Source organism: Jatropha curcas, chromosome 2, assembly GCF_041381405.1.
Source record: "Jatropha curcas cultivar XTBG-Jc1 chromosome 2, XTBG_Jcur_1.0, whole genome shotgun sequence".
Taxonomy (NCBI): Eukaryota; Viridiplantae; Streptophyta; class Magnoliopsida; order Malpighiales; family Euphorbiaceae; genus Jatropha; species Jatropha curcas.
In genome coordinates this window covers 23,876,514-23,893,121 of record NC_143152.1, presented here as the reverse complement: position 1 = coordinate 23,893,121, position 16,608 = coordinate 23,876,514, and the positions used below count along the sequence as shown (strand labels likewise).

Below are 16,608 nucleotides of genomic sequence, written 5' to 3'. Positions count from 1 at the left end.
CCTCCACAAAATCAAGAATGGGTATTTAAGTATGGGAAGTATCTATCTTATTTATACTAAAAATTTTTAGTCTCACTTTGGCTGTGAAGAGATACAGTGCAGTGGTGAGTCTTGCAAATTGCAATTGTTAAACGTCATCTAGGAATGGGCAGCTTGCCCATAGTTTTTAAGTGCAAGGACAAATTTAGCTGCCTTCACTGACTTTATTTGACCCAGTTTGAAGATATATACTCATTTTATTTAAATGGAAAAAAATTAAAAAATAAATGTTACTTTTTTTTTTTTTTCCATCGTAATCGTTATCCATTATATTTTATTGTCAAGTTATACATGCATTTATTACTAGGCTATTATTTGATATGCATCCATTATGCGTTTATATTGAATTCAGTTATTAAATAAATTAATACTATTTGACTCCTCAATATATGTTAACTATTGTTGTTTCACCTAATGTGGTGATTGTGTAAGTAAATAAAAGGAAAATTTATTAAATATTAGCATCAATAGTCTTTTTTTGTCATTTCCTTCTATGTTCTGATAGGCTTTATTTTTATAAGTATTTTAATATAATTTTTATTAGGATTTTTAATATTTTTAATTACTTTAATTAATTTTTATTTAGTTTTATTTATGATTTTGTTTAATTGTTAATTTTAGTTCCTTTATTATTTGGTATCATTTTGGAAGGTTTTGTAGGGTTTATTTAGGAATTTGTCAAATATCAAATAAGGAAGGATGAGCACCACAAAGTTACAACCTAATTGGAGTTTCATCCAAATTGATCAACTTGGACTCTTAATTTGGAAAGATACAAAACTTAATTGTTTTCTATTTCTTCCTCAACAAGTTAAGTGGTTTTCCTAATTAGACTCAAGGAAGCCCTAAGAAATTTATATAAGGAGAAATCTCTACACCAAATAGGGATTCATTCACATCACATCCATTATTTCATATTCTATTCTCTACTTCATTTTCTCCTCACAGGACTTCAAGTAATCAAGTTGGAGATCAAGATTCAAGGAAGCGCTACAAGCCATTTGTTTATTAGTTTTTAATTTTAAACTCTTATTCTTGTTTATTTTCAATATTCATGTTGATTATGAGAACATTTACAAGTTTATTTGCGATTAATTTAATTGCTACGTTGAATTAAATATTTTACTAGGAATTTGATGTGACTTAATTTTGATTCCAATTTATAATATTAGATTTTCTTTTCCTTGTTCATAGTATAATCATTATTGAACTTAATACTTCAAGACATAATTTCTCCCATACATTGATTTATTTCATTAATCATTATTGGGAGAAGGGTTTTTATAAGAAAAACATGAGAATAACAAATTGATGCGGAAGCTATATGGTTTGACTCAAGGGGTTTTTTATAAGTTAAGGTTATCAATTCATAAACAACCATAAATCTTAAATGATTTTCTTCATATTTGATTGCGCTATTAGAAAATAAGTAATTAGATCGGGTTAAAATAGCTAATAAAACATCGGGATATTTTGTTATCGATTTTAGGGTTATTTCTCTTTCTTAAATAATTAAAATTGACTATCAAATTAATAGAATAAATTGAATAGAATTTTAACTGAAGTTAAAATCTCTAGTAGCCTTTAATCCTTGATTTCTTTTCATCAAATTATCTTACTTGATTTCTTTTATTCTCTTTATTTCTTTTAAATTAATTTCTTAGAATTATTCTTCTTATTGTCGTTTAAATAATAGTAGAATAACATAATTTTAGTACTTGGTATACAATCTTTGTGGGATGATATTTTACTCTCACTTTATTACTTGTTGCGATTTTATACACTTGCGAATTTGTTTGTCAAGTTTTTGGCGCTGTTACCAATATCAATATCAATTAAGATATTAATAATTTAGATATTTTAATTTTAATTTTTTTGTTAATTAATTAAAATATTTATTTATATTATTTGTAGTTTTTCTTTATTTTATTGATTGTTACTTTTGTTATTTTCTTGTGAATTATTTTTAGATATTTCATTGACAAGTGGTTGCAAGTTTTAGTCAACAATATTAGGAGCTATTTTATACCACTTGGGCAAGGTTTAACGATTTGTTGGAGAGATTTTTTTTATCATAATTCTATAAATAAATATCTCAATTTCTTATTCTACTTGCTTTAGATGAAGAAACGAGAAGTTGGATAGATAGTAAATTTTCGGTAACCGGTATACACCTTCCAGAAATCAGTTAGAAGATGTACTTCATATGTTAAACGATATGGTGAACTTTGACTACCATTGGCATTGGAATCCTTCACTGTAGGGTTGGAATCACCAATAGCCTCCAAATTTTGAGTATGAAAAAGAGAAGAAGAACAATTTAGAGGATTTGATTACTACATTACTAAATCTCACATGGAATTTATGAATCAAAATCGCCAGACTTTTGAGATCCAACAAGAGATTATCAAGAATTTAGAGGCACAAGCAGAACTATGGTAACTAATAGATCTCAAAATGAGGAATGCAAGTTAGATAATGAGGAAACTTCATAGGAAGTTGCACCTTTAGAAGAAAAAAGCCTACATGTGAAGAATGCAACTCCTTTGACGACGAATTAAGTCACACTTTCTTGCTTCCAAACATAATTGTTAATGACTATGAAGAAAGTGAGGTACAATTGGAATGGGCACTGAGTGAGATTCTAAACGAAGACAAACAGAAAACAAATTGGTGGATAAGGAGATAATTGAAACTATTGATTTGAGCTCGTCAATGGTCTTTATACATACACACTAGAAGATCCTTTCTGTCCAATGATACCACCACCAACAAATTGTGTTCGCGATGACTTACAATATTTTCTTCCCCAGGTTAATCATTCGAAGCCAAATATTGTTGACAAGATGAGCATAAATTTTTCTAAACCAGCTAATCTTGAAGGCATTTTCAACCAAGACAATATGTGATATTACATGATACATATTGACACGTTTTTTCGCAAGTGCACGAATTCGCAAATAAGTAATAAAGAGTGAGTAGAGTGTCATCCCTCGAAGATTGTATACTAAGTATAAAATTGTGTTAATCTATTATTATTTAAACGACAATAAAGAGAGTGTATTTGAAAATAAAAGAATTAAAGTAAAACAATAAGAGTGAGACCAAGCAAGAAGTTGTTGAAATGAAATTAAGGTTTTGTGATTAACTCATTAAGTTCTTGTGATTATTCAGGAATTCACAAATTAAGGCCTTTAATTTTATGAAAACTTCGCACAAGTCAAACCATCTAGCTCTCGCATCAAGTTGTTATTCCCATGAAATTCATTACCCTATTCATGTCAAAAACCCTTCTCTCGGCAGTGATTAATGAAATAAATCAATCTAGGAGAGAAACTCTACTTTGAAGCATTAAGATCAATAATAAATTTTACTTAAATAAAGAAAACAAAGTCTAATATTATAAACTGGAATTAAATTTAAGCTACATCATATACCTAGTAAAAAGATTTAGTTCGACATGGTGAATAAAACAAACTCAACTAAACTTATAAATAATTCCATAAAGAATAATACACAAAAAAAAAGAAAAAAGAGTTTAGGAATAAAAACTAGACAACGATTGGCTTTAGTGGCTTTCTTAAATCTTGATCGCAACTTGAATACTTGAAGTCTTAGAAAAGGAAAAACTAAAATAAACTAGAGAACAATGGAACAAAAGATAGAATATACAATCAACAATTTTCAATTATAACTAGTCTCTCTCTTTATATAGACTTTCTGGAATATCTTCGAATTCGTTAAGGAAAGTGAATCTCTATTGAGAAAGAAACATTTTGGAGATAGGAAACTATTTATACTTTGTACTTCCTCCCAATTAGGACTCTCCTAGCGTCTAAATGGGACTCCAGTTTTAATAAGGCACGTCCCACAATATCTTCATGTAGACCCATGAAAGTTGCACGAGCTTTTTAGAATCTTTGCCCAAGTTGAGCTCCGCAGAGTAGCACGAGGGTGCTAGATAGCATGCCCTGGGTGTGCTACTTGCTAGAAGTTTTTGACAATTGATCTTCTATTACTTTTTTGGCTAATTTCTTATAAAAATCTTATAAAATTCCTCAAAAATCAAGTGAAATATGATTCAATAAAGTTTAAACAAAAATATAAATAAAACTAAATGAAAACTAATTGAAGTAATTAAAAATACTAAAAATTATAATAAAAACTACATTAAAAATACTACAAAAATACCACCTAGCACATACTATAGGCAACACCCGCTATTTGACGAATACTTATCCAAAAGTCAAGTTTAAAGACTTAAAACAAAGCAGTAATGTAGGGCAATCCATACTTTTTTTTTTTATCTTTTTAGTTTGTTATTTCAAAAGTTTTACTCAAAAAAAAATTTAGATTATTTATTGTCATTAGTTTCTATTTTTAATTATCCCAATTTAACTATTTTTGCAAGTGACATGGGTTAAAATGAAAGTTGTATGGCTTGATTCATTAATTAGCACGCGTATACAAGGTTTTTGTGAGAATTCAAAACAATTACGTGTGAGAATTCGGAAAAAAATACGGAACTTACAAGAAATAGCACGTGTTGGGCGTGATAAGAAGCACCGGTGTGTCAATTGGTTCAGAAAAATTGACGCAAGTCAGAAGGTTGCACGGTCAGTCCGTGCACTGAGGCATGGCCGTGCAAGGAGCGAATTCTTTTTAACAGTGTCTTTCAATCGAATTTCGTACTTTCATTTTAACACCTCATGTGCCACCGTTCGATCTTCGTCCATTTATGATAAATGTAACCGTGTGCACTGTTTGTCCTTTTGTTTTTAATATGGTCTTTTGATTTTTTTTTTATTGAATATGTCCTTTTCTTTTTATTTTTAACATGGTCTTTTTCTTTTTTATGTTTACTTTATTTTATTCATTTATTTTTTATTTTTTACTTTATTTGGCTTTTTTTTTTTTGTATGTTTTGTCCATTTTGTTTTTTTTCATTTTTTGTCTTTATATTTTCTCTTTATTCTTTTATTATTTTTATTTATAATTATTGTTATTAGTAATTATATCTTTAGCTCTTTGGATTTGTTTTTATTTTTTAATTTTATTTTCTGTCCTTTTTATTAACATTTTTTTTTGTATTTTTCATTATTGTGTCGTGTAGTTTTTTTTTTCTTCTCTATTTCAGATTTTAGCCATTGAAACTAATGCATTTCGTTTCCTTGTTTTATTGTATTTTTCAATATAATGGCAGTAAGATGTTCTCAATTCTAAATTTTATTTTTATACATTGTATTGATAATATATGATAAGTTTAAAAAATTCGTCTTATTTTTGTACACATTGAGACAATATGCTAAATTAAGTTGGTAGAAGGAAAATTTTAGTTAAAATTTTAAACTTTTTTTATTTTATTAACTTAATATGATTGGAATAATTGTGAGCAAATTGAGAATTATCATAATTTAAGGCTTAATATATTGTTTCACTCTCAGCTTTAAATTTTTTGCAATTTCACTATGGTTTGACCTTTTTACCAAATTCACTCTGAACTTTAACCTTTTGTTGCAATTTCACTCCAATTTGACCATTATACCAATTTCACCTTGATCTTTGACCTTTTGTTGCAATAACACTGTAAATTATAATTAGGACTTAAAATGTAAATAAAAAATAGGTTCACTATTGATTTTGGACTTAAATTAACTTAATACATTTATGTTAATGAGGGTTTGAGTTAATAATAAGGACAATCTTTATTATTATATTTAATATTTTTAAATTCTTTCTTTTATTGATAATAAGTAATATTTAAAAATTAATTATTTGAGACATGAACTCTTTTTTTAAAAAAATTAGAATATAATTATTTTCATGGTTTTATTTTAATATAAATTTTAAAATAATTATAAAATCTAAAACAAAGCTACTATCAATTTATTTGACTCGTAAACTATTATAAATTGTCACATTTTTTTATCAAAATAGAATATAAGATATAATTATACTCTAATTTTTTTCAAATCATTCATTTATAAAAGATTAATTTTTAAATATTATTTATTATCCACTAAATAAGCAATTTAAAAAAATATTAAAAATAATAATAGAGATTGTCCTTACTATCAACCCAAACTTCATTTTACATAAATGTATTAAGTTAATCCAAACACAAGCTCAAGAGTGAACCTATTTTTTATTTACAATTTAAGTCCTAATTATTATTTAGGGTGCCATTGTAACATATATCAAAGTTCAGGGTGAAATTCGTATAAAGGTCAAATTTGAGTGAAATTGCAACAAAAGGGTAAAATTCATAATGAAATTGGCATAAAAGTTAAATGGGAGTGAACTTGCAATAAAATTGAAAGTTGAAGGTGAAACAATGTATTAAGCCCATAATTTAATAACTTGTGATAGATAGAGTTGTTTTTTCGAAGCTATTTTTTTTTTAGTTTTAATTTTAATTTTTGACTTAATATGATTTTTTAGTTTAAATATTTATTTTTAAGGTCATAAACACCAATTTTTGTAATTGTTACAGTATGTAGGTACATTTCAATCAAAATTTATTTAACCTTGACATTCCTAGAATAAATTAGAATTCCTTTTGATGCAAAATTTTAAATGCTTACATTTAGGAAAAGATGATTTAAGCATTCTTTGTTGAACTTCATATTTAACCTACCTTAAGTTAAATTATGACTTTTGCAACCAATTTGAAGCCTATATCTAAATTTTAATGTTATACTCTTTGTTTAACCTGGCCATTAAATCAAGTTCAAATCCTTACCCTAAATACAAGAATGTATAATTATGAGATTTAGCTACATTAAAACATAAAAAAAAAGAAGAAAAAGGAGAGTTAATTCATTGATGCTAGCAATTAAAAAAAAAAAGTAAAGAAGATCACCCCATGAAATAAAAGGTAATCAAAATTCAAGTTTGGGGAGTTTTTACAAGGAAGTTGCTATCAAAGTATTAATAATAAGAAGAAGAGTCCTTGCCGAAATATTTCTAATATTTTGCTAGTAAAAGTACTCCAAAGAAATTTCTCCTTGTTATATATATATATATATATCTTGATATTATGCATTCTTTGTACTTTTTGTTTACCTTTTATCTTTTTTTTCTTTGTTAGCTAAATTATACTCCTAAAATCCCATTACAACCTTAATTAAAAATCTTTTGATCTTTCTAATTGCATGCCATTCGATTGTGAAAAAGGGATAACTAATTTTGTCTATGAAAATGTTGAATTTATATTGTTAAACTATCTTATTTAAAGGTTAATAATTTTTGAGAAAATTCATATTTTATTTGTCATAATTTGAATAATTATCGGTGTTGAAGATCTCATTAACTTATGTTTAAATTAAAGAACGTGTTTGTTGGGAATTGAAGTTTTGCAAAAAAATAATTAGTATAGGAAACACTTGATTTATTCTCATGTTAATTATTTTTTATATTTTTGAGATTATGAATAATTTTTCCCAACCATATTAAGCTAGCTTTGTCAAGTTGTCTAGTTTGTGTTTTTATTTTTGTTTTGTTTTTAGTTTTGTTGCTTAAGGACAAGTAATGGTTTAAGTTTGGGGAATTTTAATAAGCTTTATTTTTACAAGTTTTTTAATATAGATTTTATTAGGATTTTTAAAATTTTTAATTAATTTAATTAGTTTTTATTTAGTTTTATTAATGATTTTGTTTAATTCTTAATTTTGGCTTCCTTTATTGTTTTGATATCAATTTGTAAGGTTTTGTAGGGTTTTAATTTGGAATTTGCCAAATATCAAATAAGGAAGAATGGAGACCACAAAGTTACTATCTAATTCGAGTTTCATCCCGATTGATCAACTTTGACTATTAATTTGGAAGAAATACAAAACTTAATTTTTCTAATTGTAATTCTGTTTCTTCCTCAACGAGTTAGGTAATTTTCCTAATTAAACTCAAAGAAGCCTTAAGAAGTCTATATAAGGAAAAACTCTACATCAAACAGAGATTCACTCACATTACATCCATTATTCCATATTCTATTCTCTAAATCATTTTCTCTTCACAAGACTTCAAGCAATCAAGTTGGAGATCAAGATTCAAGGAAGACGCTATAAACCATTTGTTTACTAGTTTTTAATTCTAAACTCTTATTCTTATTTATTTTCAATATTCATATTGATTATGAGAACCTTTAATTACAAATTTATTTGGATTTAATTTAATTGCTATGTTGAACTAAATATTTTATTAAGCATTTGATGTAACTTAATTTCGATTCCAATTTATAATATGAGATTTATTTTTCCTTATTCATGGTATAATTTATTATTAAACTTAACGCTTCCAAGCAAAGTTTTTCCCCTAAATGGATTTATTTCATTAATCACTATCGAGAGAAGGGTTTTCGATAAGAAAAAGGTAATAAATTACATAGAAATAATATTTTGATGTGGAAGCTATATGGTTTGACTCATGGGGTTTTCATAAGTTAATGAATTCATAAACAACCATAAAATTTAATAATTTAATCTATGTTTAATTGCGTTATTGGAAGATAGGTAATTAGACCGATTTAAAATAGCTAATAATACATCGTGAGAGCTTACTAGCAATTTTAGGATCGTTTCTTCTTCTTAAACAATTAAAATTGATTATTAAACTAATAGAATAAATTGGATATAATTAAGCAAAATTAAAATCCCTAATAACTTTTAATTCTTGATTTCTTTTCATCAAATTATCTCTTTTATTATATTTATGTCTATTAAATTAATTTCTTAGAATTATTCTCTTTATTGTCATTAAATAATAATAGGATAACGCGATTTTAGTACTTGTATATAATTTTCGTTGGACGATTTTCTACTTACACTTTATTATTTGTTGCACTTTCATACACTTGCGAATTTGTATGTCATGTTCCATTATAGATGATGATATGTAATGAATTTTTTTTATTAATGTGACTACAATTATCAAGTCGGGTGAGACAATATTGATAACAAATATTGATGGTTGAAATAGCATTAGTCTATAAGATATTAACCTTTTCTTAAAGAAAAATCATCTCCAAAAATAGAATATAAGTGATTCTCTCAAGTCTTTTTTTAGTATGATAGCAATGACTGTTGATATATATGTAGGTGGTTTAATTGTTGAATTTCATATATTAACCTCAGGACTTGAATCTTAAACATCTATGATATTGATAGTTTCAAGAGTCAAAGAAAAAGAAAAAAGATGTTCCAATTGGTTCATGTAAGCCAAATGATTTAGTTTTGAATAATGCACAGGTTCTGTTGTGGCATCAACGTGCTTTGAATAGGACACTAAACTACAAATACTTTTTCGTTACAAAACTACACTGAAAGTCCACAACTGCAAGTTCATTGAACCTCACAGTCGATTCCTTCTTCACGTGCATCTAGGACGTCATGTTTTTGACATACCATGCACTGAATGATAATGCACTAATTCCAAACTGTAAATTGTCAGCCCTAAAGAACTCCAATTCTTGATATATGTTTGATTTTATTTTATGTGGCTTTAGGAAGCTTTATCAATAAAGTGTAATAGAGTTGGTTATATATATATATATATATATATATATATATATATATGAACTGTATTTAATGTTGAGGCATGGTAGATTCAATCAACCACCAATTTTGGTTCAAGGAATCAGCGGTTTAAAATTTTTAAAATATTAAACTTGAACCAGCCACTGAACTGTAGGTTCCGATTCAGTTTTTATTCCAAAGCGATTTCGATCAGTTTTTAAATGATATGTGTATAATTTTTTTCAAAAAAAAAAATCGATTACAAAGTTACATCTGTCCTCCAAATATTAATGTAAATTTAAAAGAAATTAATAAATTTTATTTTAAATAACTTTTAGAATGTTCATATTCATAAAAGAAATAAAATTAATTAACGTTACAAACAAATAGAAATAATTAAATAAATTATCATTTTATTTTGTCTAAATGTTATTAATTAAATAAATTGTTAGAAAAGTTTGAAAAATATATAAGACAATGTAATTTTGAACTAAGTAAAAAAATTTAAAAGGAAAAAAAAAATGTTAAACTCTCATTTGTATCATACAAATATAACTTTAGACTAAATACTTCACTTGTTTTACTATTTTATTTTTTTACTTTTTTAATTTCTAAGTAAAGTGTATCATGCAGACTTTTAGAGGTGTATAGAATAAGCTAAGTGATTATAAATTTTTGAAAATAAAATTTAAAAATTTCCAGTCGAACTGGATCGGAGTTGCCTGTTCCGAATTAGTTCAGGTTCATATTTTAATATTCATGTGAATATTAACTGCCTTGTGAACTGCCGGTTCCAGTTTAAAACTTTGAACCGACGATTCTAGTTTAACCTGAACCAGAATCACTATTTTCACATTGATTGTTCATAATTTAACATTCACATGTATCTTAATTGGCTTGTGAACTGCCGGCTTCAGTTCAAAACTTTGGACTGATGCTTCTAGTCTGATTCTGATTCATCTACAAAATGATTTGGTTTTAGTCCAACTCTTCGAACCAAATCAGTGGCCATGCCTAGGTTGGATGAGCTTTCAGTTTACATGCATGTATGACTTGGGATTGCTATTTAATCTTGTGGGATCCACTTGTGAGAGATAATAGCCAAGTCAATGTAAAATTGACAGATGGTAAATGAAGGCATGAATTAATATGAAAAATTAAATATGCGGTGTTAATTGATAAAATTAAAAGAATTGGCTAGAATTAATAAAAATGTTAAAATTGAATTTTTTTTTTTACTATTAGGCCTTATTTTTATTATGCTAGACAAGAATCAAATCCATGGATTATTTAATCTCATCCACAGTCTTTCCTACTAAATATAGCCTTGTATCATTCCACAGGCGTTTCCACTCTTGTCGTGATGCTAGCAATTTTTTTCCCTAATTCATAGAAAGGTCTAATAAGCCTAAATAATATAATGAGTTATACAATAGAGAATATCTCTCTCTTTGACTCTAGTAAAAAGGGCTCGAACTCGAGATATTTTATTTTTTAAATTAGTGAAAAAATTAATCAGACCACATTTAGTTGGCATCTCATTCAGCGAATTAATTCATCTTGAAAATGAAATAAAATAGAAATGCAAATGTACATCTAAAACCAAATAATCTTATTTCTAGTTTGTCCTTGAATAGAATTTGTTGATTATTTATTAAAAGCAAATATATCAATTCAATATAAATTCAAGTGATTCTAATTCAACTATAAAAATATATTTGAAAAAAAAAAAGGATTTGATGTGAACCAAACAAAAATGAAATCCTAATGCCACAGTGAACCAAACTTGGCCATAAAGTTACAGTTAATTCCTTCCCTTCAAATTCAACACCAAGCTCAGTTTAGTGTCTATGAAATGCTTGATGATAATTGAAACTGTATATGAAAAGGATAGCAAGTTCCTAAGAAATCTATTAGGACTTGTTTGGTTTTGGAAATGAAATAGTAAGCCATAGAATAGTAATTCCATAAGTTGGAATAGTTAACCTTTACGTTTTATAAAAATTTAGTTTTTATAAACTTAAAAGAAATCTATTACATATAATTAATTACTGTAAATTTGAAAATTCAATTAAACCTTAAGGTTACCAATTTCTTATTCCATTGAATAATTATTCTATTATTTAAAAGGATATTATAATTAAACATATTATGTCAAAATTAATTACTTTGTTCTCATTTTGAATGTTTGTTTCTATGAAAGAAATAGTCCTTCCATCCATTTTTTTTTCCATTAAATATCTTGTGAAAGAGTTTTTTTTTTTTTTATCTTTTTAAAAGATAATTAATTGTAAAAAACTCCAAAAAGTGAAAGAAAGGACTATATAATTACCGGAATCAAACATTAAAATGAAGTGATGTATTTTTAAAAAGTTGAGGACGGAGTAATTAATTTTGATATAATATGGGCATATAATAGTAATATTTCCATATTTAAAATTTGAACAAAAGTTCTAGCCATGGTCAAGGCAGGGACCAACAGGGCCATGGTACCTCTAAGCTATGTCTCTATTTTATTCATCCTTCTAATTTTAATCATCTTAAATTTTTAATTTTTGCCCTCTTCCATTTTTGGTATGATTACAGTTTCGAAATTATTATGGTTTCGTTTCCAAAATTGTTGGTTTTTGATTCTAAAACAAAATTGAAATTGAAACCGAACTGCTCTCAATTAACTTCTAAAACGGTTTTGGAACAGAGATTTCTATTTGAATCGATATTGGACAATTTTCTGTAAAGAATAGATTTGCTCACTTCTATTTTATATATATATATATATATATATATATATATATATATATATATATATATGAGGCCTAAAAGTTCAAGCTCTAGTGCTGAAAGGCAAAGAGTAGATTTGTATACAAAAAACACAATCTGCTTTAACTTCTGCAGAAAGATATGAAATTCAAACCAGAAAATTTCTAATCATATAAATGAAAATTGATAACAGGAATCAAAATCAAATAGAACCATTCGGATTCTTTGACACTAACTTAAAGATGGTTAATTACAGAGATATATGTACACAGAATCTCAAAGAGGAGAAGTGCATTTTACAGTGGACAATCCAACAGCGATGCTTCATAATTTCAAATTTTGCAAACCAGTGGTGCTTTATCTGATAAATTACTCGTAGAGTCTTATCCTAGTAATTATGTTGGTTTGGCAAATGGGGCACAAGAACATGTCCTTTCCACAATCATAACATGTCTGCAAAATGTTCATAAAATATCAGAACAGCCTCGAATCGGGAAAAAAGATATTGATAAACTTGATTTTCAGGTTACCTGATGACCACATCCAAATGCAAGATCTTTTTTACTCCAGAAACATACAGGACAGTTCTGTAAAGCACAATTAAACATCAAGAAATATAATTTTGAACTAAATATATAAAATTCAAATACTTATATCAATAGTTACGTAATTATGCCAATTAGAGACTTACCCTATTCTGTAAAGAATGATCCACAAAGATGTGAGAAGCATCATGATGAGATCCAGCTCTCTGTTCATTCCTGCTCAGCCTGATATGCGTCGGGTAGGAAATTGCCAAGTGGTTTCCAAGCGGAGGAGGGAGAGGATACCTCTTCGGAATACCCTTTTGGCAGCTGCAAGTAAAAAGATTGATGAAATGTGAGCATAAGTAACTGGAATATATTTCAATGGAGCAATATGCAAAAGGTAACGTTAGTGACATTACCCTAACAAGTGGAGCCCTATCGTAGCTTTGTATTGTGATGGTATTTCCATTAATGCTGATAGAGCAAACTCTGTCTCGTTCTTAGACGTGGAGGTCCATTTCGACATAATCTCTGTGAAATTCACAAACTGCATTGAATTGTTATGCATTAATGATAAATTTCAGTGTTTTAAATAATGGACGCAAAACTAGTAACTGAACCAATGCTATCAGATTGAATCATTCCGAAACTGTTACTCAGAATCATGATTAATTCAACTTGGAAGTTGGTTTCATGAGTTCCAAATTTGATATACTAACCTGGAAATTATCGTAAGCCCGAGAAGGAATGTTGTCGTCAAATTTATGCATCATATCCCATGGTCCATCACCAACTCCAACCAGTACAATTGATAGAGGATATTCACTACAAAGGGATAAATAATGCTTCAGTATTCAGAAAAAAATTAAATAAATTGCCAAATACCGAAAATGGTGGGGGAGAAAAGATAGTATTATAACCTTGCTTTTACAATAGCATTAATGGTACTATTCTCTTGAGGACTCAACTGTCCATGACCTGTATCTACACTTCTTGTAACCTTCCAAATAATATAATAATCAAGCATCAATTTAAGGTTAAGGGGTGAAATAATTGAATAGGAGAAGCATCAATTTAAGGTTTAAGGCAATAAACCATTAGCATTCAAATAAAGAAACTAACCTGTCCATCAGCTATGATGACAAGAACATGATACAGGCCACCGCTATTGTCCACAATTCCAATTGCAGTTTCAATTATTGGAGCAAAAGATGTTGGTCCTGTCAGAATTTAGTACATGCAAATTTTCAGTTAATTGAAATGGCTCTACAGAAAATCATATGCTATGTAGAAAGAATATGCCTGAAAATAATACTGCAAACAAACTAACCAGCTAGGTGAACATGAGGAACTATTTCTCTATAACGGCTCAAAACTTCCTCAAAGCCATTACATGGCCTCTCTTCTGGATTAAAGCTAAAAACTTCTTGATCATGAGTAGAAGCTGCAAAATTAGAAGTAAAAAAAATAGGAAATGTTGCGGTTATCTGAGCATCAACCTGACCACTTACTGGGAGAGGCAACCACGAATCCCAGAATGAAATTAACCCTATACCCAAAAAAGGTCTAAGGATACTCATAAGAGGAAAAAAAAAAAAAAAAAAAGCATCAACCTGAAGAACAAATTTACTTACCATCACCAAAACCATAACAAGGAATCAGATTATCCTCATCAAATTGGGATAGAGTTCTTCCAATTATTGATATTGCTTGTTCATATGGGTTCAAACCATCCCCGAGGTGGTGCAGACTCTTTCTGTGGAAAGACCGTGAACCAGTCCACTCATTGCTTTTTGTGAAATCAATACCCACAATAAGATTGGATGATTCCAAACCAGCATGTGCAAGAGCTTGTGTCACCTATGTAAAATTAATAAAGACATTTCATTCTAAACCTGAAATATATTATAAAATAGAGCTGTAAAATGTGAAAGGAAAATACCTGTTCAAGAGAATGGTAATCATCACCAATTCTTGAGTACTTCGACTTCAGTTTATTTCTTCCATCATAATCAGTACCGATTGAAGATTTAGTTAGGTATGGTGAAGAACTTGGGAGTGACGAATCCCCATATCTGTATGGTGAAGAACTTGGGAGTGATGAAGCCCCATATCCGTATGAATCATGCTGATAGCCATGGCCTCTATGGCTATGCCTTGACTGCTTGCTTCCCATGATAATTTGATAGCTATTCCTAATTTCTGCTTCACATAAACCCACACCATCTTATCAGAATTTATCAATAATAAGCAATTATCATCTAACTAATCATGCCCATCGTTTCGAATCCCAAATTAATCACCTTTAAACACAAACAGCATATCAGTTCATTAGATGAAGAGCAGCAGGAAATTAAAATTAGAAATAATATGTTATCATCTAATTAAAGAATTTAAACGCAAATTAAAAAAAAAAAAAAAAACAACCATATAAATGAATTTAATACTTTCAACTAGAGAATTCAACTTCAAGCAAACTCAAAGAAGTCCAGTATAGATCAAAGTAAACTTGAAGGTTTTCCTGTGAATATATAATAAACAGGACAAACAGTCTTGAAAATGTAAAGGTCAAAACCGAGTAATACCGAATGAGAAAGGAAATTAATGGCATGAAAATGAAACTAGTCATCAGATTACAGAAGCATGTAGAGGTCAAAACCGAGTAATACCAAATGAGAAAGGAAATTAATGGCATGAAAATGAAACTAGTCATCAGATTACAGAAGCATGTAAAGGTCAAAACCGAGTAATACCAAATGAGAAAGGAAATTAATGGCATGAAAATGAAACTAGTCATCAGATTACAGAAGCTTTCATGGAAATTATTCTGATAGCAACACTATAACTCAAAAGTCATAAGAACCCAGACAGAAATTACATGGCAAAATTATAAAGTCTACTTATTTGTCGTCTTTTTAATCAGCAAAAGTCTACCCTGTTAAGCAAACTTGCAATGAAACTTCGACGAAACCATGTTTCTGTAATTTTGAGCCATACCCAGAAAAGAAAAAACTAAAAATTTAAATCAGAAGCGTAATATATGCATTGGCAGTGGAAGTAGGTAATGAAGAAAAAAAGAAAAACTGGAGAATTAAAAATAAGAAATGTGCCGAGTCTTCTAAAATTATGTTAGTGATAATGTTAAGTTGATTTATTAAATGAAATTTCTAATCAATATCCGGTTTGACTATCTTCTTTTCTTGGTTTCTTCTTTGATCAGATTATCGCGTCATTGATACTAGGAATCAATTGAGAACTGACTGTCATATCCTTGTGTGACACGTACACGTACAAGGAGAAGAACAGAACGGTGAGCCTTTCAAATTTTAGTTGTTTTTGCAGTTTGGTAGATGATGATTGGTTCTGCAGTAGCTTAATTCAAAGTTAGTTGGTGAAATTTGTTTAAAAAATATTTCGCAATCCAAGAAATCAGAATGGTAAAAAGATTTTAAATGACAAATAAAGACATTAGCACGGCGTACTTATCCTGTTCGAACCGGGGTTGGAAACCAAACTTCTCCTCGGGAGGATAGATGGGGCGATTTAGGTGAGATCCAATGTAGATTCAACTTTCTATTCACTCGGGGGATCCGGACGGTCCGAGGGAACCACCACGGCTCCTATATTAAATATTATATATATATTATATTTTATTATATATAATTAATATTTTTAGTATTACACATATGATATATATTAACAAAAATTAAATATACACGTTATTTGTTTTTCAAAATAAGATATTCCCAAAATTTTTTATGTATTTAATTATA

At 28.4% G+C, this 16,608-nt stretch overlaps 1 protein-coding gene across 1 annotated transcript; it reads right to left on the bottom strand.

Moving 5' to 3' along the window:
* Positions 1-12,455: 12,455 nt before the first annotated feature.
* On the bottom strand, positions 12,456-15,255 carry LOC105636228 (E3 ubiquitin-protein ligase RGLG2). Its single transcript, XM_037639386.2, has 11 exons — positions 15,139-15,255; positions 14,778-15,037; positions 14,470-14,695; positions 14,166-14,279; positions 13,958-14,055; positions 13,756-13,835; positions 13,555-13,660; positions 13,255-13,382; positions 13,000-13,162; positions 12,839-12,895; positions 12,456-12,761 (listed from the first exon to the last, which is right to left on the bottom strand). The coding sequence occupies exons 1-11, from the start codon at positions 15,155-15,157 to the stop codon at positions 12,678-12,680; spliced, it is 1,335 nt and encodes a 444-aa protein (XP_037495314.1). The 5' UTR covers positions 15,158-15,255; the 3' UTR covers positions 12,456-12,677.
* Between the last annotated feature and the right edge of the window lie 1,353 nt (positions 15,256-16,608).